This window comes from Castor canadensis, chromosome 14 (assembly GCF_047511655.1).
Source record: "Castor canadensis chromosome 14, mCasCan1.hap1v2, whole genome shotgun sequence".
Lineage (NCBI taxonomy): Eukaryota > Metazoa > Chordata > Mammalia > Rodentia > Castoridae > Castor > Castor canadensis.
Window position 1 is genome coordinate 103,258,488 of NC_133399.1, and position 24,057 is coordinate 103,282,544.

A 24,057-nucleotide genomic window follows, 5' to 3' on the forward strand; every position below is an offset into this window, starting at 1 on the left:
GGCAGGTGCTTTATCACTTAAGTCACACCCCAGACTTTTTTGCTTTGGTTACTTTTGAGGCAGGGCCTCTCTTAATACCCAGGCCAGCCCTAGACCACGGTCCTCTTATTTATGCTTCTCCTCATAGCTGGAATTACAGGCTCGTACCACCACACACAGCTACTGTTTGAGATGTAATCTCTTAAACTTTTTGCCTGGGCTGGCCTTGAACCATGATCCTCCCAATCTCAGCCTCCTGAGTAGCTAGGATTATAGGTATGAGCCACAACACCTGGCTAACCAAGTGATTTTAAAGTCCAAGTCTGAAGCCAAGCACTGGCTGAATTAAATGTCTGGTTATACAGATTTCAACCTTGAAATGATTCCCCATTTGTCCTGAAAGATCTGCTTTTCCAGAAAACTGATTTACCAAGCTGGACAATTGTTTAAGCCTGTGCATAGTTGACATATCACCAGAGAACCAACTTAAAGGAAATGTTTTTCACTGAAAATATAAGAGGTCATAAAATTACCCAGAAAAAATCATTGCTAAGATAAAGATTAAAATACTATTTTTGGAAACATTCAGATGATTCACATCTTGGTGTACCAAACATCTGGATGGTTTACTTTTGATGTCTGGCAGTATGCATACAACCTAATAGCTATATGTGAAGTATTTTTAAGATCTACCAATTACTTTTCAGAGGCACAATTCTGCTTCCAATCAAAGCAAAAACAAAACACCACCATACATCGGTTCAATGCATACATTTTTCAAAGTAGTTTTACATCTTTTATCCAGCATGATGATACTAGTTTGATACTTAAAGCAAGGAGTAAGGCATGAAAAATATTATTTTGTTTTATAGGGGATGAATCTCTGGTTAAAGATGTTAAGTAATTTATCTAAAGTTCCATGAAAAACTTATAGCAACATCAAACTCAGACTCACGTCCCAAGTCCTAAAGCCAGGATGTTTGCTATTTTATCATCCACTTAATGGGATTATCTCTGGAGACGGGTGGACTTCATATACCAAAACATTTAGAAGATATTTTGTTTATTCATGCTTACAATGTGTCAAGTCCTACAAGAACCCACTGTGGTACTGAAAAGTACACATGAGCTCAAAGTACAAATATCCATGGATTGTGTCAGTAATTTGCTGTCTACAGACAGTGCTCCTTAACTAGATTTCAGTACACAGGAGTTTATCGCTAAAGTGAAAAGTATTTAACTTTATAATAATATGTATGAAATTGAAAATATAATTAATTAGAAAGAAATTGTGTTCCTACAAGGATAAATTTATACTTCTTTAGTAATTGAAAAACATTCATCCAATTAGTTTCAACTCTAAAAACTAATATTTGTATTCTATAGATAAGCACCTACCTAGCACATTACTGAGTAATAAATACGCAAAACATTGAAAGAATATTTTTTCTCCTATAGAGTTTTATTGGAAGATAGCAGTCGTGTGTGATGAAATAGCCCAGGGTAATAGAAGAAAGCATATCCTTGGGCAACAGGTCCAGGCTATAAGTGCTTCAGATGTTTCTAAGTATTTCAAACTCTAAAGTAGTATATGGGGGAAAAAAATAAGTAACATGACTATTGAGTATCACTGAAAGTGGGGAAGAATTCTCACAAAAAAAGTAGAGCAGATTGTTTGGTACATTTTCCTGTTGACTAAATCTATATTTCACTCTAAATAAACAGGGATCAGCTGAATGGAGAGCCCACATTTAACAGGGAGAGCAAAGTACAGTAAGAACAGTGTTCACATGGACAAATTTCACATTTGCAATTGTTTTAACATTTTGCAAATGTTAAAGCCTCTTGAAAATGAACTAATATATACTCCTAAGGAGGAAAATGTGGAAACCAAATATGTAGTGAGTAAGCCAGGCCAAAAACTCAAATTCTATATTTATGTATGATATTATCTTGCTGTAATTATCTTTTGGAGGGTTATTCCTGCATGATGAGAGGAAAAATAGAAGTAAAGGAGAGAGGGAAAGAAGAAGGAAGGACAGGAGGAGGAAGAGGAGAGAGGTCTAAGAGGAGAGAACCCGAGAAGAATTTAGGTTTGCACGTTACCATCATCTATAGACACGAGAGTATGGTAGGAGGCCTAGGCTGTGACCTATACTTCTGATCAACCAGCTATACATGAAGTTTCCATAACCTCCTCCTTGGGTTGAATTAATTTGCTAGAAAGGCTCACAGAAATTAAACACTTGTATTTAATGATTTATGATAAAGGAAATTTAAAATGATACAGAAGGACAGCTAAATGAAAAGAAGGGGTGTGGATCTTCCATACCCTCTCCAACCATGCCACCCTACAGGAATCTCTGCATGTTCAGTAATTCAGAAGTTCCACAAACTCTGTCCTTTTGATTTTATATGAGGTTTTACTAGTAGGTAAAATTGATTACACCATTGGCCATTGGTGATCAACTCAAGTCTCTTAACTTTATCACCCATCTATGTTCCATAATTCACCATTCCATTTGCATCTCCTATTGTACTTACTATTTCCAGGTGGGCTCCAAATTGTTAGTCACACCTGATGTAGACGACATCACCTTCCGTTTCTCAGATAGGTGCAAAATGCTGTTCACCTGCACTACTGAGGCATCAGCTCCATTCAGCAGGGCTCTCACTTTCTTCAGCTCTTCTTTACTCAATCTCATGCTGAACTATCATATCCCCACACTGACTCTTCTCCCTCCTTTTCTCACCTAAGGACCATTCTTCCTGTGGAGCTGCACCAAAGCACCTTCCAGTTCCAGCATCTTCCTTTGTTGGCATCTCAGGCCATCTCTGCCCAAACCAGTATTTCTGATCCCTGAGACTTCTGTTCTTTCTTTAGTGCTACCTCTGACATGATGCATTTTTCTTCATTTTAATGTAAATTCCACCTGTGTTATCCTGTTCATTTCCTGCTTGATGGCTTTCCTGTTGATTTCATCAGAGAACGCCCCCTCTTTATTGACTTTAGCACTTATCCTCTTTACCCTTCTGTGCTCTCTTCAGCAATTTCTCCCTGTCCTAATACCTTTTCCATAAACCTCCCCAGCTGCTCTTTTGCTTTAAGTTGCTCACTGCCCTGTTTTTTTAAGACACCTGGTTTTTGAGACAGGGCTCAATATGCCCTGGAACTCATGATCCTCCTGCCTCCACCTCCTGAGTGCTGTGATTACAGGTGTGCACCACCACATCTGGCTAATTTGCATGTCCTTATTTCTTCCAGTTTTTCTCTTCCCCCTCACAAAAACAAAGGAAGGACTACCAGAGACCTGGATGGAGGAAACACTCTGTGAGGCAGCTATTTGGGACATGCCAACAAGAAGGGAAAGGAGGGAACTACACGGGAAAGCCTGCTTTCCCAGTCTCTGAAGTCTTCTCTAAAGATCTGCTTATTTCTCTGGCATTCTCCCATGTGCACAGGAAGCATACATTTTGCTAAACTTTTGTCGTTTTTCTGTTCTTCATCTGCCTTTTATTCCAGGCAGTCCCAACTGAGAACTCTTGAGCCGTGAATGAATGAAAAAATTATTATTTTTATAATGATTTTAATTACTTATTTATTTATTATGTTTTTTACATTTACTTATGTGTGTGCATATTAGGCGAGAGCTTTACCACTTGAGCCACTCCACCAGTACTTTTTGTGCTTATTTTTCAGATAGGGTCTAGCTTTCTACCCAGGCCAGCCTGGTCAGCAATCCTTCTGTTCATGCTTCCTGCATAGCTGGGATAACAGCAGGTGTGTCACCTCATCCAGCCATTGGTTGAGATGGAGTCTTGCAAGCTTTTTGCCTGGACTGATCCTCCCAATCGCTGTCTTCCAAGTATGTAGAATTACAGACAACCCACTATGCTTGGCAAAAAATATTCTTTCCATGTGAATACCATCCTGTTCCAGGTGACTGGAAAATTACTCTTCATTTTGACCATTTAATATAAAAACATCAAATATTAAAGACTTACCTGCAACTTGTCAGCTGTTTTCATCCTTACTGACAGCAATTTAGGCAGAATTTCTTAATCTGGAATTACTTTAATCTGGATTTTGTTATCGTCATAGGCATAAGATGAGAAGAAAGAAAAGATGAACCTTTAGGAAGAAGAGGCCCTCCACCCATGTTAGAGGCAAAAAAAAAAAAAAAAAAAAAGACAGGCAGTATCCTTTGGTATAATGAGGTAATAATAATGTCCATGGAATATAAGAAAGCAGTGGGAAATCAGGGAAAAGGAATAGGTAATCAAGTTCACAGATGGAAAGAAGTCCAGAGGGAAAGGCAAAAAAAATATATTAATGAATTGCACTTGAACTAAGCAGCTAGAAGAAAAATGCATAACTCTTCAAATATAGTCTTTTTTCATACAATGAATGACATTGGCATCAAAGATGGGTCACATATGAGACAGTGGCCCCATAAAATTATATTGCCTCATGACCTTTGGGCTGTCTTAGTTGTGAGTGGATTGTATGACAAATCTCCATGGCTAAGCAAGACATGACTGCATTCTGAAAAGTGCTCATGATTGTCATCTTAAATGACACTTTGTGGACAGTGTTCATTCACGTTCTTCCTGGGGATTCACCAGGCCAAGCCCTGAGACTGCTATTGCTTCCCTCTTAGAAACACATCTTAATGAGCAATAAAAGTAAAGCTAAATAAAAGCCCTTTTCCTGAAAAAAGGGAAAAAGGCATGATTGTATGCTTAGTAAAAATAAATGAGTAAATAGTATCATAAAATTGAAGCCTAGAGTCATCTTTCTTCTCTCTTTGTCTCTGTCTCTCTGTCTCTGTCTCTCTCTCTCTCTCTTTGTCTCTCTCTCTCTCTCTCTCTCTTTAAGACAGGACCTCCATATGTAGCTTGGGCAGTCTTCCTGCCTCAGCCTCAGCCATTTTCCAAGTCTAGCTCTCTGCTTTTAGGACAAACTGGCCCAAAGGACTGATAAGTCTTGTATATAGTGCCTGGTCCCCTTTCGTCTCCTTTTTATTTCAAGCAGGGATTCCATTTTATTTTTGATAATCTTTCTTCCACAATTTTTGATTCCCTTCATCCTAAACATATATAAACCATCTGCAAGGCTCCCCCCACCATAAACGTGTAGGAAAGTTGCTTACTTCCCAGCAAGTAACTATTTCCCAAGAATGCTTTTGACTAGAGTCAAGGTAGTCAATGACAGTGAACACAAAGCAGGTTCTGTGCCCTTTGAGCAGGCAGGGAGGGTTTCTCTATGCTAGTCTGGCTAAGCTGGAGAGTATTCTAGACCAAGGACTTCTTGCATTTCCCTGTCTTTAAACGTCCTTTATTCTATTTTTTTCCTGTACCAGAAGACCAGTGACTTGTATACTGTTATTGAGCAAAGTAGAAGACTCTTCTGAAATCTGGAGGGGCTTGGGCAGGACCAGGATGTATGGACACTAAACTGATTCAGTCCTTTGTAAACGAAATCCAGGTCTTTGTGCTCCCTCCTGTGGCCATAGTATTTATAGCAGCAGAGCTCACACCTACCTCCTCCATGTAAACCCTCACTATAGATAGCACTCTCAGAGTGACTTCATACAGACCTTGCCAAGCTTACCAACCTGCGTTCAAGTATGGGCTAGTGCCAGAGAGAAGCCCAGTTTCATAGAGAGCTGACTCAGGTCCTGTCCCAGGACCATATCTGAATTCCCTGAAGAAAATATTGTTGCCTTGATAAAAACTAATCCTCTTGGGCCGAAAACTGCATCCTTGGTCAAACTTTATGCACTCAACACAAAACAACCAATTCCTTTCTTGTTAACTGTTAAATGGGTAATCGACCCCTGTCTTCGACCCAAATACCCAATGTCTTGGTTCTATTTTTTATTTGAAACTGATTTTGAGATTTGGAGTTTGTGAAGTCCTTCTTTATTCATTTCAGATTTGGCTACTTTTCCACCTAAGAAGAGTCTTGGAAGCAAGAATGAGGAAGGAGAAGGAGGCATGCTCTGGGAACAGTGTCCTCAGGCACTGTACACACATGCATACACAGACACACACACACACTCTCTCTCTTTCTTTCTCTCTCTCTCTCTCTCACATACACACAAAGCTGATTGCCACTGAATCATCTCTAATAGTCACCCACAACTTCAACAGATGACCACAAAACCACAGAGTGGAGAAACTACACAGGGGAAGTGTTCAAGTTGTATAATATTACTTATTTCTTGTTGTTACTGGGTATATAGTAATGATATTTTTCCTGGAATAGCCTTTTTTTTCCGTTTTCTAAGGGAAACCAAAGGAAGAAGTTTATTTTCTTCATTGTTTAAAGATGTTTATAAGAGAGAATCTATACCTATCCCAGAAATCAGCAAAGTGGATCAGCAGAAGGAAAGTGAGTGAGCCCTGTCCAAAAGATACACAAAACAACAGGAACTTGGTTCTTAGTCAGGAGTACAAAATGAAAGCCAAAGTTCAAGGATACAAAAAGAAGAAAAGTGGATTGGAATATCATTGGTCTGGGTTAAAGATTTTGGAGACAGATCACGAATGGAACCAGACCTCCTTCTAGACTAACAGGTCCTGGAGGTTCCTTCAGGCCAGCCAGCCAAATTGAAGTTTGGTCATCCCTGTGAGGTAGACTTCATTCATGGGCTCTCCATAGGCAAGACTGGCAAGATGGCACCATTGCCTGTTCTTCTTGAGAATTAAGATTAATCCGATCATGGTTTCTCCTATCTTCAAGTGCATTCAAATTATTCCTTCCCCTTTCACTCAAGGGGAAGCTACCTTACTACAGTCTATACATTCTCTTTAGCCACTCTCTCAAGCCAAAAGAAGGATGGCTTTTTGCATTGCCTTTCCTCCACAGTTTCATTTGGAACTGGAGTCTTGTCTCATTTCTCACCTACAGATTCTGACTACTAGCTACCTAACCACCTACTGCCATGTATACTAGATTATAGACACAAGACCCTTGTCTCACAGATATTTCACAAATATTTCCGATAAATTAGATTCATGTATATAAATATTTTCTCCCAGGCTGCCGCTTGCTTTTTTCATTTTCTTCATGTTACATTTTCAAGGTGAAAATGTTTTAATTTTTGACAAGTTCTGATTTATCATTTGCCCCTTTTTATGCTGCTTATTTGCTCTGAACTAACACATCCTTGTCATGCCTTTCTTATTAAGGTTTATTAACTTATATTCTAGTTTTTTATACATATGTTTATGATGTATTTCAAATAAATGTTTGTGTACGATGTTGGGAAAAATCCTACATTCATTTTTTCCATAAATATAGCTAGTTATCCTAGCAGCATTTGTCAAAAATATCACCCTGTTGCTAAGGAATTACCTCAATACATTTGCCAAAACAAAAAAAAATCAATGAACATATGTGTGAAAATCAATATCTAGCCTCTCTATTCTGTTCTATTGATTTGTGTAACTGCCCTGTGACCTTGTTAAGCTGACTCATTAGTTCTACTAGCTGTTTACATTCCATTGATATGCCACGATATTTGGTCACCGATGACTATCCCTACAACAGCTTGTGCAGCCGATTCAGGTACCACTGGCTCTTATTCAGTGTGAACCTGGCATATAAGTCCCACTCACACCCTAGTGCTTTGCTCTTCGCTGGTTCCGCTTGGGATGGCCTTTGGGACCCACACATGACCTCTTCCAGCCAGCATCAGAGGGACCAGAACATCATTCTCTCTTCACCAGTTTCCAAGTCAGAGACATATCTACATTTTGCTCAGGAAACAATTTCATTCCATTGTTTCAATTTAGAGATGGATCTTCCAGGTTTTACCTGGGAAGGGCTAATCCTGTACGCATCGGTAATTGATAATTTGAAGGATTAATAATTTTTGCTTTATTTTATTATTACTTATTTGTTTGTTTAGGGTGATATTTCTTCACCTCATAGGATAAATAGAAGCACAGAAGAAATAATGAGTAGGAATAAGATGTGTTGTGTCTGGACACAGCTCAGCTACCTTAAGGATATCTTTTTGGATACAGTAGTTATAGAGCTCCTTTCCTGAAAAAGAACATCTACCAGAAAGGGCTTGATAATCTTTTCTGAGGCTTAGGATTGAGTGTAGAGATAAATTCTATGCAAACATGAGTACTAATTTGCCTTTTTTTAAAAAATGAAAAATTCAGACAGTATTTCACAGCAAAGGCGCACAAAGATAAACTCTTCTGCTGAGGGGCTCATGGTTTATTTCATGATGTCATTCAGAGATTGTTAGCTGGTTTATTTTCCCTGCATTGATTTAGTTCCCACTATGGGCAGGACCAGTGCACCAGGCACCGAGCATAGAGAATGTCTTTTTTCCCTTCTAACCATCCCCAAAGTGCAAGCTGAAAGGATGAGTACCACCTGTGTCCATCAGCAAACAGTATAACGCCAACTCCTTCCTCCTCCAGTCCAGGCCCGGATGTCCCACAGATTCCCCACTGTTGTCACGCAGCATCGAACACGTGGTATTTCAGCACCACCCAGAGTTAGCTTTGTGCAAGGAAAAAGGAAATGGACACACAGGTGTTAGCAAACCTGGGATCAGTGGCAGGGGGCAGGGGGTTTATCAAGTACCCTTCAAACAATAGATGGTCAGTGACAATATTTCCTTGAACAGTCACTCACATTTTAACATCAAGTTGGGACACTGCTTGCAATATATGTGCATGTATACTTTCTAACAACAGAGATGCACACTTTATGACACAAGTGCTGTCTCTTTTTTTTCCTTCAAGAACTATGATTAAATGAATGTCAGTAGCTAACCAGCATGCCACCTGGAGAAGAGAGATGCACTCATTACCATGGCAATTCTAACATGTTAGAAACCATACTTTGAAGTGATTAGCACATTTCTCTTATGCATTATGAAAGCATACAACACACTTTCCTTTCCTTAGACAATTGTGACACCTGCTGTTAGAAATAAAGAACTTACCCTCCAGTGAAAGACAGACTTTTCCTAGGGAAAAAGCAAAACTACTGCTAGAAAATGCAAACTTTTAGGAGAAGATAAGTTAATTTTTTCCTATTAAAATCTATTTTTAATTAAGGTTGCATTTTGTGTTGAAACACTGTAAACAGCCCAAGACCTATCTATTTCTCCTTCCTTGATTTTTTCCTAAGAATGAAGTGATCAGACCACTAGATGGACAGATATTTGCAGATATCTACCCAACCTTTGGGCTCAAAGATAGCATTCTCGCCTTATTTCCTTTCTACATTATGTACATATATATATTGAAACAGAACTTTATTGAGTTATAATTAACACACAGTAAGATGCACTTACTTTAAGTGCATAGTTTAATGAATTTTGATCAAATGTATGCACTCTTACAATCAACCCATGGAACATTATCTGTTCCTTTGTCTCTTCCCAGTTAGCCTCAATCTCATCCCTGGTCCCAATTACTGATTTGCTTTCTATCAAGATAAATTAAATTTATCTTTTCTAGTTTCAAGCAAAGGGAATCTTACATATGTAGGCTTTGTATCCAGCCATCTTTCACTCAGCATAATGTTGAAGAGATTCAGCTATTGCTTCAGTTATTCTTACTGGATAATTAATTGCACAGCTTTCCATTACTGTAACGAATGCCCGAAGCAATGAACTGATAAAGAGGAATGTTTATTTTGGCTCACATTTTTAAGGTCTTTGATTAACTGGCCTCATTATTTTGGGGCCTGTGATGATACATCAAGGCCAGAATATGTAGGAGAGCAAAACCACTCACTTTATGTGAAAAAGAGGAGGAGACCAAGGCTCCACAATCCCCTTTCTTCGGACAGCTGGTGTTTATAACTAGAAATTTTCCCTCATAGCAAATTGCTTTTCTTGTGTCCCTTAAGTGTTGGTATGTTGTGTTTTCCTTTTCATTTAGCTCAACATATCTTCTGATTCCCTTTGTGATTTTTTAATTTGAGCATTGTTTGTTTAAGTGTGTGTTGTTTAATTTCCACATAATTGTGGATTTTCATAATTGTATGTTTTCTTTTTCATTATATTGTGGTCTGAAAAGATACTTAGTATAATGTCAACAGTTGAAGCTTAGTAAGATTTGTTTCATGGTTTAATATGTGTTCTATATTAAAGAATGACTCATTGCACTTTACAATACCGTGTTCTCCATTGCACTTGGATGGAGTTTTTGCCTATTAGATCCGATTGAACTATAGTGATGTCCAAGTCCTGTTTCCTGGTTGCTCTATACACTTTGAAAATGGGGTATTGAAATCTCTGACTGTTATCATCAAGCTTCTCCTTCGAATTCTATTAATATTCTACCTATTTAGTGACTCTAGAGTGTAAATTTTTATAATTATTTTATTCTCTTGTTGAATCAACACATTTATCATGATTTATTACCTGCCTTTGTCTCTTGCAAGAATTTTGAACTGGAGTCTATTTTGTTGTTATTAATGTAGCCACTTCAGTTCTCTTTTGGTTACTATTTGCATGAAATATCTTTTTAATTCTTTCACTTTCAAACTGGTTCTTAGAGAAAGTATGTTCCCTATAGAGAGCATATAGCTGGTTCCTGGTTTTGATTTTGTTTCATTTACTTATTTATTCATTTATCAATCTTTGTCTACTAATTGAGAAGTTTATTCCATCTATGTTTAAAGTAATGACTGAAAGAAATAGACTTTTACTGCCATTTTTAATTTCTTCTCTTACAGCCTTCCTTTCTGTTAGGTTTAGTTTTGGCAGTACTAGAGTTTGAACTAGGCCTTTGTGCCTGCTATGAAAATGCTCTACCACTTGAGCCATCCCTCCAGCCCTAAGTTGATATTTTGCAGTGAAACATTTTGATCCCCTTTTTATTTCCTTATATGTATATGTGATAGCTGTTTTCTTTGTGGTTACCATAAGGATTACATATAATATTAAAAATTCCAATATTCCAATTTAAGCTGATACACCTTAACATTTCTGTCCTCCCCCACTGTATGAATGGATATCTGTCACAAATTATATCTTTACATATAGTGCACCCAGTACCAGAAAGCCAATAATTATTTTATGCATCTCTTTTAATTCTTATAAATAAATAAAACTGGAGTAATAAATTAAAATTATAATAATTCTTATTTGTTTTTATCAGCATTTATAAAATTGTATGCAGCAAGGAGTTTCATTACAACACTGTCATGTATGCATATAATGTACTTTGATCATATTCAACTCCACTATTTCTCTTTCTTATTTTCCTTCCTCCTTCTTCCTTTTCCCTTCCCCTTCAACCTCCCTAGAAGCCCCGCTTTTACTTCCATGACCTTGTATTTTTACTTTTTTCCTCTTAACTTCCACAAATGAGAGAAAACATGCAATACTTGTCTTTGTGAGGCTGGCCTATTTCAATTAACACGATAATTTCCAGTTTCACACATTTTTCACAAAATGACATAATTTCACTTTTCTTATTGGCTGAGTAAAACTTCCATTTGTCCATTGATGGGCACCTAAACTGCTTCCATAATTTGGCTTTTATGAACAGTGCCACAATAAACATGTATGTATAGGTATCTCTATTGAAATCTGACTTTATTTCTTTTAGGTAAATACCCAGGAGTCATATACCTTGATCATATGGTAGTTGTATTAATTTTGGGAGGAACCTCCATACTGATTTCCACAGTGGTTGGACTAATTTGCATTCATACCACCAGTGAATAAGAATTCCTTTTCCTCCATATCCTCATCAGCATTTATTATTTGTTTTCTTGACGATAGCCATTCTGACTGGGATGAGGTGGAAACTAAATGTAGTTTTGACTTTCATTTCCCTGACGGCTAAAGATGTTGAACATTTTTCATATATTTACTGGCTATTTGTACTTTTTCATTTGAAATGTGTCTGTTCAGTTCCATTGGCCATCTACTGATTCAATTACTTGCTTTTGCAATGTTTAATATTTTTAGTTCTTTATCAATTCTAGATATTAATCCCCTGTTGGATGAATATCTGCTAAGATTTTCTCCCATCCTGTATGCTGTCACTTCACTCTGTTGGTTGTTTCTATTGCTGTGCAGAAGCTTTTAAATTTATCAAGTCCATTTATCAATTTATCTTATTTCCTGAGCTGTTGGTACTTTATTCAGAAAATCATTGCCTATATCATAAAGTGATACACTGTTTTCCTCTAGTAGTTTCAAAATTTCAGGTCTAACATTGAGGTCTTTGGTACATTTTGAGTTGTTTTTCTACAGGGTGAGATTTAGGGATCTAGTTCTTCTACCTGTGGATAACCAGTTTTCCTTGCTGTCTCTTTTCCAATATATGTTTTTGGAGCCTTTGTCAATCATCAGATAGCTTGGACTTATTTCTGAATCTTCTGTTCTATTCCATTTGTCTACATGTCTGTACCAGTACCATACTGTTTCTGTTCCTATGGCTCTATAGTGTAGTTTGAAATTAGGTATTGTTGTACTTCCATAATGGATCTTTTTGCTCAGGATTGCTTTGTGTCTTTGGACTCATTTATCTTTCCATGTGATTTTTATGATTGTTTTTTCTATTTCTGTGAAGAATCTCATTGGAATTTTAATGGCGATTGCATTGAATTTGTATATTGCTTTAGCTAATAAATATTTCAACAGTATTTATTCTGATGATCCATGAACACTCAAGGTCTTTCATCTCCTGGGGTCTTCAACTTCTTTCTTCAGTGGTTTAATTTTCCTTGCAAATGTCTTTAATGTCTTTGGTTAAGTTTATGCCTAGGTTTTTTTCTTTTTTCTTTCTTTTTTTTTTTTTTTTGAGGCTGTTGTGAATGAGATTGCTTTCCTGACTTCTTTTTCAGTAAGTTCATTGTTAGTGTATAGAAAACTACTTATTTTTATATGTTGATTTTGTATCCTGCTACTTTGCTGAAAGTGTTTGTCTGATCTAATAGTCTTCTAGGGGTATGTTTATGGTCTTTTAAGTATAGGATGATATCATCTGCAAACAGGGATAATTTGAGTTTTTTTCATATTTGTTTCCATTTATTTCTTTCTCTTGCCTTATTGCTCTGGCTAAGAATTCAAAAACTGTATTGAATAAGAATGGTAATAGTGAACACCCTTGTCTTATTCCTGATTTTAGTGGATATGCTTTCAGCTTTTCCCCACTCAGTATAATGTGTGCTATACTTGCCATATTTATTATTGCCTTTATTATGTTGAGGTACACTCCTTCTATTCCTCATTTCTTCAGATTTTTATTATGAAGGATGTTGGATTTTGTCAAAGGCTTTTTCTGTATCTATTGAGATGTCCTTGCTTCTGTTTATGGGCTGTGTTATATTTATCAATTTGCATATGTTGGACCATCCTTGCATTCCTGAAATGAAGCTAATTTGATCATGATGTATGATTTTTAATGTGTTGTTGCATTCACTTTTCAAGTATTTTATTAAGGACTTTAATTTTATGCTCATTAAAGCAATTGACTTACAGGTCTCTTTTTTGTATGTCTTTATCTGGTTTTGATACTGGCTTCATAGGCAGTGCTCAAGGTAGAATATTCCTAGCTTCTCTTTCAGTACTTTAAATTTGTCCTCCTTCTTTTCTTCTGACCTACAACATTTTTGCTAATAAACCCACTGATAATCTTATTAGAAATCCATTGTATGTAATGATTTGCTTTTCTGTTGCTGTCTTTTAATAGTTTCAAAATATTGTGTGTAAATATGAATTTATTTTATTTTAGGCTATTTTGAGTTTGTCAAAACTTGCAATTTATGTCCATGACTTTTCTCAGATTTGGGTGATTTTTTTTGGCTAATAGGTCTTCAACTTAAGCTCTGGACAACTTTCTATATATCTTCCCCTTTTGGGATTGCCATATGTATATATTGGTGTGCTTGATTGTGTCTCATAAATCCCTTTGGCTCTGATTGTTAGTCCTTTTGCTTTTGCTTTTATTATTTTCTTCATTTTTCTCCTGAAATTAGTAAATTTAAATGACCTGTCTTCAAGTTTGTTGAATTTTTGCTTTGTGTGATTGAATCTTCTTTTGATTACCTCTTGACTTTTCAAATTGTGGTTGCATTTACCAGCTCCAGAATTTCAGTTTAGTATATTAAAATTATTTCTATCTCTTTGTTCACATTCTGTATACACACATACATTTTTTCAACATTTTTGCATGTTGTTAGGTTTCTTACTTTTTTTGGATTTTGTAATCCGCTATAAATCATAGGCAAAATTGTTTAAATTTCATATTGTTTATTTTTCATTCTATTAATTCTTTTTTCCTCTCTATATTACTTATTCCATAATTAAATTCATATTTTCCTGTAAGTCCTTGGACATATTTGAAACAGTGGTCTCACTGTTTTTGTGATTTGTAGATCTGTTCCTATTGGCAGGTCTTCTTCTGGTCATGAGTGACATTAGTATCATGACTAGTAAATTTCACTGGATGGAAGAAATTTGGATTTACACTGTTGGGCTTTGTTTAGTTTACTTCAAGAGTCTTGAACTTACCTCTGATAGTCAGTTAGGTTACTAATATGTCAGGTTAACCCATAACTGTAGTGTGAATTTAGAGTAGTCTTAAGCTTACGACTAAGATATAGTCCTCTGGAATCTCTGTAATATTCAATATTCCATAGAATATTCTAATCAATAAACAAAGTCTCTCCACTTTGCTTTGAGGAAGCTTTTGAAATTTTCAAGTTCTGGGAGTTTTTTAAATTGTTTGGCTTAGAACTACCCAGTCAATATATTTTCTTCATAAATTGCCCTTTTCCTGATCATGAAGCTTTTCCTTACACAAGCACAGATTGTTATTTGACAAAATATTAAATAAACTTGATGCACATATTTGTAGAGTACTTTCTCTGCTACCCTTACCTGCAAATCCCAGATTCTTGAAGCTCCTTTCCTCAATTCAGCTATGCTCAAGCATGGCATGCTTGCGTTTTCCCTCCTGGAAATTTCCTCAGAGTGAAATCCAGGTGACAGTAGCACTCAGCTTGTTTGAACACTCAGCCTCCCAAGTTGCTAGGACTAGAGGCATGAGCCACAAGTGCCCAGCTTCCTTTATATAAACCCATAAACACGAGAGTTTACCCCACTCACAGAAAGTACTCCATGTGATCCATTCCTCATGCTTAGAGACGCAGGCAGGAAGAAACTACTGGACAACACTGTCCAGAGACCTCATGATAGATACGCAGTTATTCCCAATTCTTGGAGATCCACATTCAAGCGAGAACTATGCATTTCATTATTGCTACTGTTTTCCATTCAGTAACTTTTCAGGTTTTTTAAAATGGTAATTTTACATTTTTAGCTGCATGCCTTGGCCTAGTCATTTCTTTCTAAACTTCATTATTCAAAACTTATGATACAAAGATAATTTTTATTTTATCAATTCATAAGTTGCCACAAAGATCACATAGAATATGAAGACTATATTTATTATGTATAAAGCTATGTGCATGTCATACATACATTTTTTAAGTTTCAATGGTCTTGATATGAAACATTATAACTACGAGTTAGTATTAGAACATGTAAGACTATTTTGTTATGCTATGAAGTTGCTTTGTTAATGTATCTCTTCATAATTTTATGAAGATTTGGAACATTTGCATGCATTTCACTTAAAAATTAATGAGATCTCCAGTTACTATTGTAAAATATTTAACTTAGCTTCACAAATTTAAATTAGCTTTATTGATTGTGTAACTCTCTAAGTAATGATCCTCAGTGAAGAACTAGAAAATAAAAATCTCAAAGTTCGCTGCTTCACATCTCTCTCTCTCTCTCTCCCTCCCTCTTTCTTTCCATCTCTAATACAATCTATCAATTTATGTATACCAACATACTTACTCCTACACTGCAGAGTGAAAATTTTTTAAGATAACTTACAATGATACATAAGATGCAAGAAGAAAACAAATTTGAAAAAGATGAAGAGAAGTGAAACTTTGGGCTTTTAACAGTTATCACAATTAGTTTTATCCTCAACATGCATAAGAGGTATCCTAGATGAGAGTGAGATTCATCATTAGGATTTTTATAATAAGAACTGTTTGCTCCAGTTCTTACCCTGAGACAACACAATGAAAGCCAGATGGAAAAATCTCTTATTTGAATGGTTGGATACTCTCTAGGCAAGGATTGGAGAAAAATGGATTTTCTCTGCTTACGTATCAGAGAAAGACCTTGCTGTTTTCTTTATTTCTCCCAAAAGAAAGGAAAAACAATACAAAAAATGAAAATGAATTTTCATTACTTAGAAATAGGATGGAAAATATTCTGGCTTTTTACTGGAATCTTTCAGAGTGCAAATAACCACACTGAAGAAAAGATGGATCTGCATCTCCAACTTTGAGCAGTTAGATATATCTACAAGATCCTGGTACTTATTCTATCTTTAAATGTAAAGATAGAATGCACACCTTCAGAGTTAGGTAAATTTCTCTGGACTCCTGGCACTACCTATACCGTTGTAATAAATTAACATCCCAAGCCTTACTATGACCCAGGGCATAAAATATATGCAATTTTACTTGGAAAGTCCCAAATCTTCAAACATACTCAAATTTTTTTTTACATTCCTCAGAGTACTTTGGTAAGACCAAATTATTAATATTAGCAAGAAAAGTATACTAAAGTAGTTATGGTAAAGTTTTTGAAATTGTCTTTTTTAGTAAATTCCAGAAATCCACTAGTTTTTTTGTTAATTGATTCTTTCTTCAGGATAAAATACAGCTGCGTATAGGCCTTTTCATGGACACAGAGAAGACAAATGGGAAAAGCAACTCCACTATTTTTACTCCAAAAGATGTGACTACATTGTTTTTTGTTTCTGTTTTATTCTCATTTGGGAAATTAAAATAAGCTGCACAGAATTAGGAAACTAAAATAGTTGATATAAATTAGGAGGAAAAACTCATTAGGTTGACTTAAAATGCTCTCTCAGTAATTTTACTCTTTTAGACACAGTGCTTTTTCCCAGAGAATGTGGTTGAGGTCAGATTTCTTTATTAGGGACAAAACATTTTAGAGTTAGAAAAACCTTTAGTTTCTAACAACCTTAATGGATTTGGAGCTAATTTTAGAAAAAGACTTGTCTAGGACACATTGATTTCTCATACTGATGAGGCTTGTGTTTCTTCAGAAGTATATATTTCCAGTTACTTTTTTGTTTTACTGCGACTCCAATGAAATTTTGAAATGTTTTGAATTGTAAGTCTTGGCAGGAGAGAAATACTTGGGATTAAAAATAAAACCCAGTTTATTTACCTTTGACAGAGTCAAAAACATTAAATTTGTAGGAGGTGGACTTGAGAAGAAATTCTTGTGTTGCCAGTTACAAGCTGAAAGGAAACTGGAAAATGAACTTGATTTGTTCATCTGTGAAATCTTCATCACTGCTACCCCATTATACAGTTGAGGACACAGTCAACAGTCACTGGGTGAAACATAGTTACAGTTTGCAGTCTTTGGGATATTTAATAGTGATTGTTTCTTAGTTCTGTGCAAGAGATACAGTAGGCACTCAACAAATGAAAGATAATATTGTAAACATTAGTGATAGAGATTGTTTTACTCTTTGCTCTAATCTCAGATGCAAGGACCTACTTGGTGAATGTCTTTCTGAGTATCTTTTGTGGACATAGTCTGCTGCTCATATAAAGTAACACAATCGCACACTTTCAGCAAAGAATGGTACTCTTGTGTCCAGGTAAAGCAGTACCTACACATTGTACTATGAGGTTATATATTTTAAAAGGTAAAGTTGCCTTTTAGACAAATATTATGGTATGAGGTTACATAATGGGCATACAAATTGCTCTGTCTTTGCCTCTTGCTCTCTCTTCCCTTGGCATTGCCCTTTCAGTTTGCATGTGCCTGTGCATACGTGTGCAAGCACACACACCCATGTGCATGTGCACAGGACTGTTTCAGTGCTATTAGAGATGCCATCTGTTCATCTCTTTTGTTATAAATTTTCATCTCAACTCTTCTTAGGTAAAATACAATATAGAAACCCCCTCGTGACAATAAAAACTTTGAGATAGAAAAATACCCTTGGAAAAATGTTTCTTCCTTATCTTCAGTAATGTCTTCCATATAATAAAGCAGTGAGTATGAGTATTACTGCATAATTATAGAAAGTTTGTTTTAGAAGTAATAACCTGAAGCAAACTATTTCATGCATATTTATTTCTTTGGAGTTTCATCTGCTTGGCATTAGTTATTTTTTGTTTGGGTGGATCATGGTCCTTAGAAATAACTAAGAGCAGATATTTTGATAAGTTTTCTGTTGTCCATAATTGGTATAAAATACCTTATAAATTTTCCTTTCCTGGAATTAAGATTTGTAGAAACCTCTATGGTTATTCTCTTGCTTGACAGTCAAAATATTCTCTTGCCTTTCCAGAGGAAGTTCCAGACAGCATATATAGCATCCACCTGAGGGTTAGAATGCACACCTGCAGTCCCTGTCACCTAACCTCAATCTCACTGCTGTACCTGGTCATTTTTAATTGTCAGTTATTCAGCAACTATAATGGCAGTTATGTATCAAACAATATGTTAGGTATTAGAAATAGAGAAGTAAGGATAAGAATGACTAGTCATGGACACTGAAATCGGGAAAAGAACAGGAGACAGATAAGCAGGGCCTCGTGAGTCAGATGAGACCTCTGGATTTAGTTTTCATCTTGATGAAAAGTGACGATAAGGTTTAAGCAAACATATTATAGAGGAACATTTTAAGAAGTTAATGGAGAAGGACTTTACCAATAGGGCTATGGTTTGAGTGCATCCTCCCAAAGTTACCATGTTGGAATTTTAATTCCTCAGTGTGGCAGTTTGGTGAGGGAGGATGTAGTGAGCGATGTTTGACTCTTGGGTCATGAACAGATTAATGCCATTACCCTGTGAGTGAGAAATGACGGATATGGTTATGTTCCAATAAAACCTATGTTACAGAGGTAATTGTGGCCCATGACCATAGTATCTTTTCCCCAGATTTAGAAAAGTTATGTAGGTCATTTTATTTCTTAAAATTATAAAAAATCAAGAAGCAGTCTTTCAAATCACAGAGCTAATCTTCTAAAACAGGTTAAAAACCATTACAGGTACTATCCTATAGTAAATACAGTTGGGATGCCCTTTTTGTAGTAAGAAAATGTCTAAGAAATAAAACATCTGAAGTTGAAGGAGAAAAATAAAACATACCAATGTGAGTAAAACAATGTAAAATCAAATTATTCTTCCTGGTCAGAAGCTTTGGGACAGTCAAAACTATTTTCTCCTTTCCCTACTCCAATTCATCATTCCAGATATCCTTATCCAAAAAATTTCAACATTATTTCTGTGATTAAAATCTTAAGTAGCTATTGCTTTCAGGAAAAATCACTATCTTTTCACTCTGGCAACCTGACTTTGTCACAATCCATTTTCTAACCTATTTTCGTAGCCTTATCTCATGGTTCTGCCTTCTCTTACCACTCAAACCCATTGATCCCATTCTATTGTTAAACACATCCCCATGGAGTACCTAGCTCTAGTAGTCTGTCAGTTGTAGATGTGATTTGACTTCACCTCAGTTGTTTTAAAGGAATTTCAGTGCAATTTGTAATAACATTCTACTGGAGTTCACACCTGTGGGTCAACCCCATCATCCCATTGATACCTAGGCTTTGTTTCCTGCTATAAAAACTTTACAATTGCTGCAGGTATGTATGGCTCCATTGAATCAACTAAGAAATCCCAGAAAGAAATATGGCAAAAGCAAATCCTGGCAGGTCCTAAACCCTAACAAAAATTAAAAGACAATAACAGAAATTAAAGAGAACAGAGACCACAAATCCTGTTTCCTGACTTGATAGAGAGGCATGGAGAGTAAAATGTTTTCTTGTGACTTCTCCTTAATAATTAGAGATAAGCATGATTCTTGAAGGAAGGAGCATTGATTAAGGAAAATGTTAAAATTCTTGAATTTCTATCTGAGGACAACCACTGACTTGAGCAGATCCATCCCCAACAATGAAAAAGAGACTCCAAATGCTCCTTCATCTTTATATGGTCTGTTGTTGGATTTGACATTGGAAGGAGATGCATCCTTTAATTTGAACCCTTGACAGGTGCTGGTTACCTTGAGAGATAAAAATTATCTTTTAATCAAAGAACAGGAGGGCAGAACAAGTCCTGTCTGGGGGGATTGGTGCCAGTGGGAGGGGGAGGAAGTGGGGAAAGGTGTAGGAGGGTGAATATGGTGCAAATACTGTGTACACATGTATGTAAATGGAAAAAATGCTATCTGTTGAAACTATTCCAGCAACAAGGGGAGGAGAGGATGATGGAGAATGGTGGAATGGGTGAACTCAAGTATGACATATTTGATATAAGAATTTCTGTAAATGCCAGAATATGACCCACCCAGGACAATAATTAAAAAAATCTTTTTTGAGACAATCTTTGATGCAGAATTTTTCTGTGATGCTCAGAAGTGAGAGGCAGAATGGAATAGTCAAAACTTCATAAACTAATTGTCTAAGAGATTGGACTTGCACAAGGCTCCATCATTTACCAGTTTTCTTGGAATTTTTTTCTTGAGTCTCGGTATTCACTTATAAAACAACTAAATAATAATTAATGCATATGGTTAAAGCTGAGTGAGTAAGAGCTTGACAAGGAAATTCTCAGAGTATCTGTTTAATTTCTCTTTATTAGCTGGGGGAGTTAATTCCGACCTGAATCAAATGTGTACATTCCGATATATGGAATCTCTGAGTGCCAAAATGCTTTCTCTTGTAAAGTGACAACCTTAGTTGTGGGGAGTTTCTGGCACAGTTTTGAGGGCCATACTCAGCCTCTAACACATGATCAATGGAGTTCTGCTGTGACAGGCACACAGAAATCAAGGTGGGCTGGAAGGTGCAGATGTTTGCATTCCACAGAGTTTGAATGGGTAGACTGTAGAGATGCTGTGAAATTCATTTCTATTTTCAGAAGAAAGACATGATGGATATCCAAGTTACTAAATATAGTAATATGACCTTGCTCTGAGTCTATGAAAAACATGTGGTCACAGGTAACTCTGGAGTCCTTTAGCAGCCTTGGGGTCACTATACAGAGACCCAAGATAGTCCAAATTTTTGCTAGAAAAATGAAAGTTGTAGTGGAAACTTTTTTCAGTCAAAGTAACTCTATAATATTCACAATCTACTTTGTAAACAGTATAGCCATGAGGCTTTTGAGAAATTGATCAAATTCTTGAAGTACTCCTTATTGAACCCAACATGTTTGGTTTAGTGCTGTTAGAAACTACATGGGACTCTTGAAGGTTACCTCTAGTTTCTGTCTATAAAAAGCTTGCACATATTTTCAAAGACAAAATGAAAATGTTTGGTAATATTTGTTGACATTGAAAATGTTTGGGAGCAGCCATAGGTAAGGGACATACAATTCAGGTATATTACTTTGCTAAGATCTAGACCAACAAACTTACTAATACCTCCAACCTTACTTACTACTAGTAGTCCACGGTAATAAGCAAAGAGAAGACACAAAATTCACCCGAGGGTTCTCACACATTAACATACAGACTGGAGCAGAGTGAGCAAAATTTTAGGAATTTAGAAGGGTAACAGGATAACGGAAGTATTATGAAGAATGTGGAGCCACACATGAAAGCATTTGTGAGTTTAGGACAGGTGGACAGAGTGGGGGGAGTCCCTCATCCCAGAGAGTGATTTTATCATACTGTCAAATTGAAGGAGAAGGATGGCATAAAATAATGATTAAGCCACAAGAAAAACAAATAAATGCTGAGTTCTGTTCAGTCAACCTTGAAAGAGTTGTTTCAGCTGAAACCGTAGGAAGATAAAAGGAGACAGCTATGTAGGAGAACTCAAAGGGGTGGGCCAATGAAAAGGTCCAGGGTCACCAAGAACTGAGTAGGCCAACCCACCAAATGATCAGATGGCTGAAGAGAAATCCAGGTTTTTTGTTTTTATTTTTTTTAGCTGATGATTATAAAATATTTCACAAACAGTAGCTGGACCTGATACTTTAAGTATTCTTATATTTAACCATCCATGCCATTAGGAAATCTACAGAAAGACAGATGATTCTAGAGTCTCAGTAACTCTTGGAATGCTCGAATTCTTGAAAATAAAACATGAGGTGTAAGGACAGTAACCTAAAACAAATGGTTAATTTACACTTGCTAAGAGTCTACCATACATGAGGGACTGCTCTGGACATTGGAGACTTAGCACTTAACATCAGACAAAAATCTCTACATTACATTCTAGTACAGGAGACAGATGGAAAACAAATAGCCACAAGAAGTACATCACAGAGAGATTTCATTGTGGTGCAAATATCAGAGTGTGCTCCCACAACACGAGACGTATAAGGTTGCTGCACCTGTAACATGGCATATGGTTTGCCAGTAAACTTCTTTTTTAATAAGTAGATGAAGTATACTAAAATGATTATAAGTACAAGTCTTGCCAAATTCATATAACCCAGAAGTATTTCTTTGCCTTCACTGTATAGTAATACCCACAGGCTAGTAACATGGATGCTTATTACCATTATCAAATATTACTACTGTATATAATTAGACATGCTATACTTTCATATGACTGGCAGTGCAGGAGACTTCTTTATGTCAGCATCACCACAAATACATGAGCAAGCTATTGTGCTAATGACACCACTGTGCCTCTGATGGCTACAGTACCACTTAGAGATAAGAACTTTCAGCTTCGTAATGACTTTATGGGATCACTGCCATATGTGCAATCCCTTATTGATTGAAATATTTCATGGTGCCTGACTATAAATAAGTAAGTCTTTGTTGGCCAGGCAATAAGACATACTATAGCACAAACCAAGCTGGGAGGGGAATAAGAAGTGTTTAGATGTATATATGTGAAGGGAGTAAAATCTATAACAGAGTAGGAACCATTGGTCTTTCTGAACACAGGAAAGTCTTGCTGAAGAGTTAACATTTGAGAAAGAATGGAAAGAGATGAGGGATATAGCCATGAGGATGGAGCCCTGCTGTGGTGGCATGCTGGCTTATTAATTCGGCCTTCAGCAAGAATGTCAGCATAGCCAAGGAGGGCTAAGGAGAAGAGTAAGTGATGAAGCCAGAGTAGCAGACATCAGAGCATGCAGGAAATTGTAGATCATGACAAAGGATTCAAGTTCTGTTCACAGTTAGATTTTAGGGAAATGATATGGAATTGCATCCATTTTAAATGACTGATTGGCTGGTATTTGGAAAATAGAATCATGCCAGAGAAGTCTATAAAACCACAGATAGGTAAGGAGGTTGTTGAAGAAATTCAGGTGAGAGCTAAATATGGATTTTTTTCAGAGTGGTAGCAGTGGAGGAAATAAATGCTTAGATTCTGGATGTATTCTGAGGGATGAGACAGTAGGATTTCCTGTCAGACTATGGATAGAGCTTGAGTGAAAGAAAGATGTCCAAAATGACTTCCGTGTTTTTGGCTCAGGTAGGTAGACTGACAGTGCTGTCATTTACCTGAGATGAGAGAGACACTTGGAGGAAGAGTTTGGGGCATAAGACCATGAGTTTTGTCTTTGCATATATTAAATTTGAGACAGCTATTAGACATCAAAATGAAGGCAATGAAAAGATAAGTGATGTCAGGGAAATATTTCTAGATCATATGAACTTAGTATCAGCAGCATAGCAATAGTTAAGACATGCAATGTGTGAAAGGAGTAAGTATAGACAGAACAGGCAACAAGTGAGAGGAATGAGTCCGGGGACCTCTCCAGTGTTAAAGATCTTGGACTTGGGGACAAATGAGTAGAGAAAAAGTGAAAAGGAGCAGGCAATGAAGGAGACAAATCTGGGCTGAAAGTCAAGAAAATAAAATGTATTAAAAAAAAAAGAAATGGTTTGTAATAAACAAAACATGACCGAGAAGTAAAATGAAGTCAGTACAGCTAAGAAATGGCCATTGAATTTAAAATCTCGAGATCACTGGTGACCTTGATGAGGAAGTTTAGTGGAGAAGTAAGGACAAACACCCAA

At 36.4% G+C, this 24,057-nt stretch overlaps 1 protein-coding gene across 1 annotated transcript in view; it reads left to right on the forward strand.

Moving 5' to 3' along the window:
- Nucleotides 1–7,496: 7,496 nt before the first annotated feature.
- Adam7 (ADAM metallopeptidase domain 7) overlaps nucleotides 7,497–24,057 on the forward strand; it is a 64,548-nt gene continuing 47,987 nt past the window's right edge. The window contains exon 1 of the mRNA XM_074053327.1: nucleotides 7,497–7,723. Coding sequence (XP_073909428.1) covers nucleotides 7,497–7,723 — 227 coding nt within the window. The remainder of the gene's footprint in view (nucleotides 7,724–24,057) is intronic.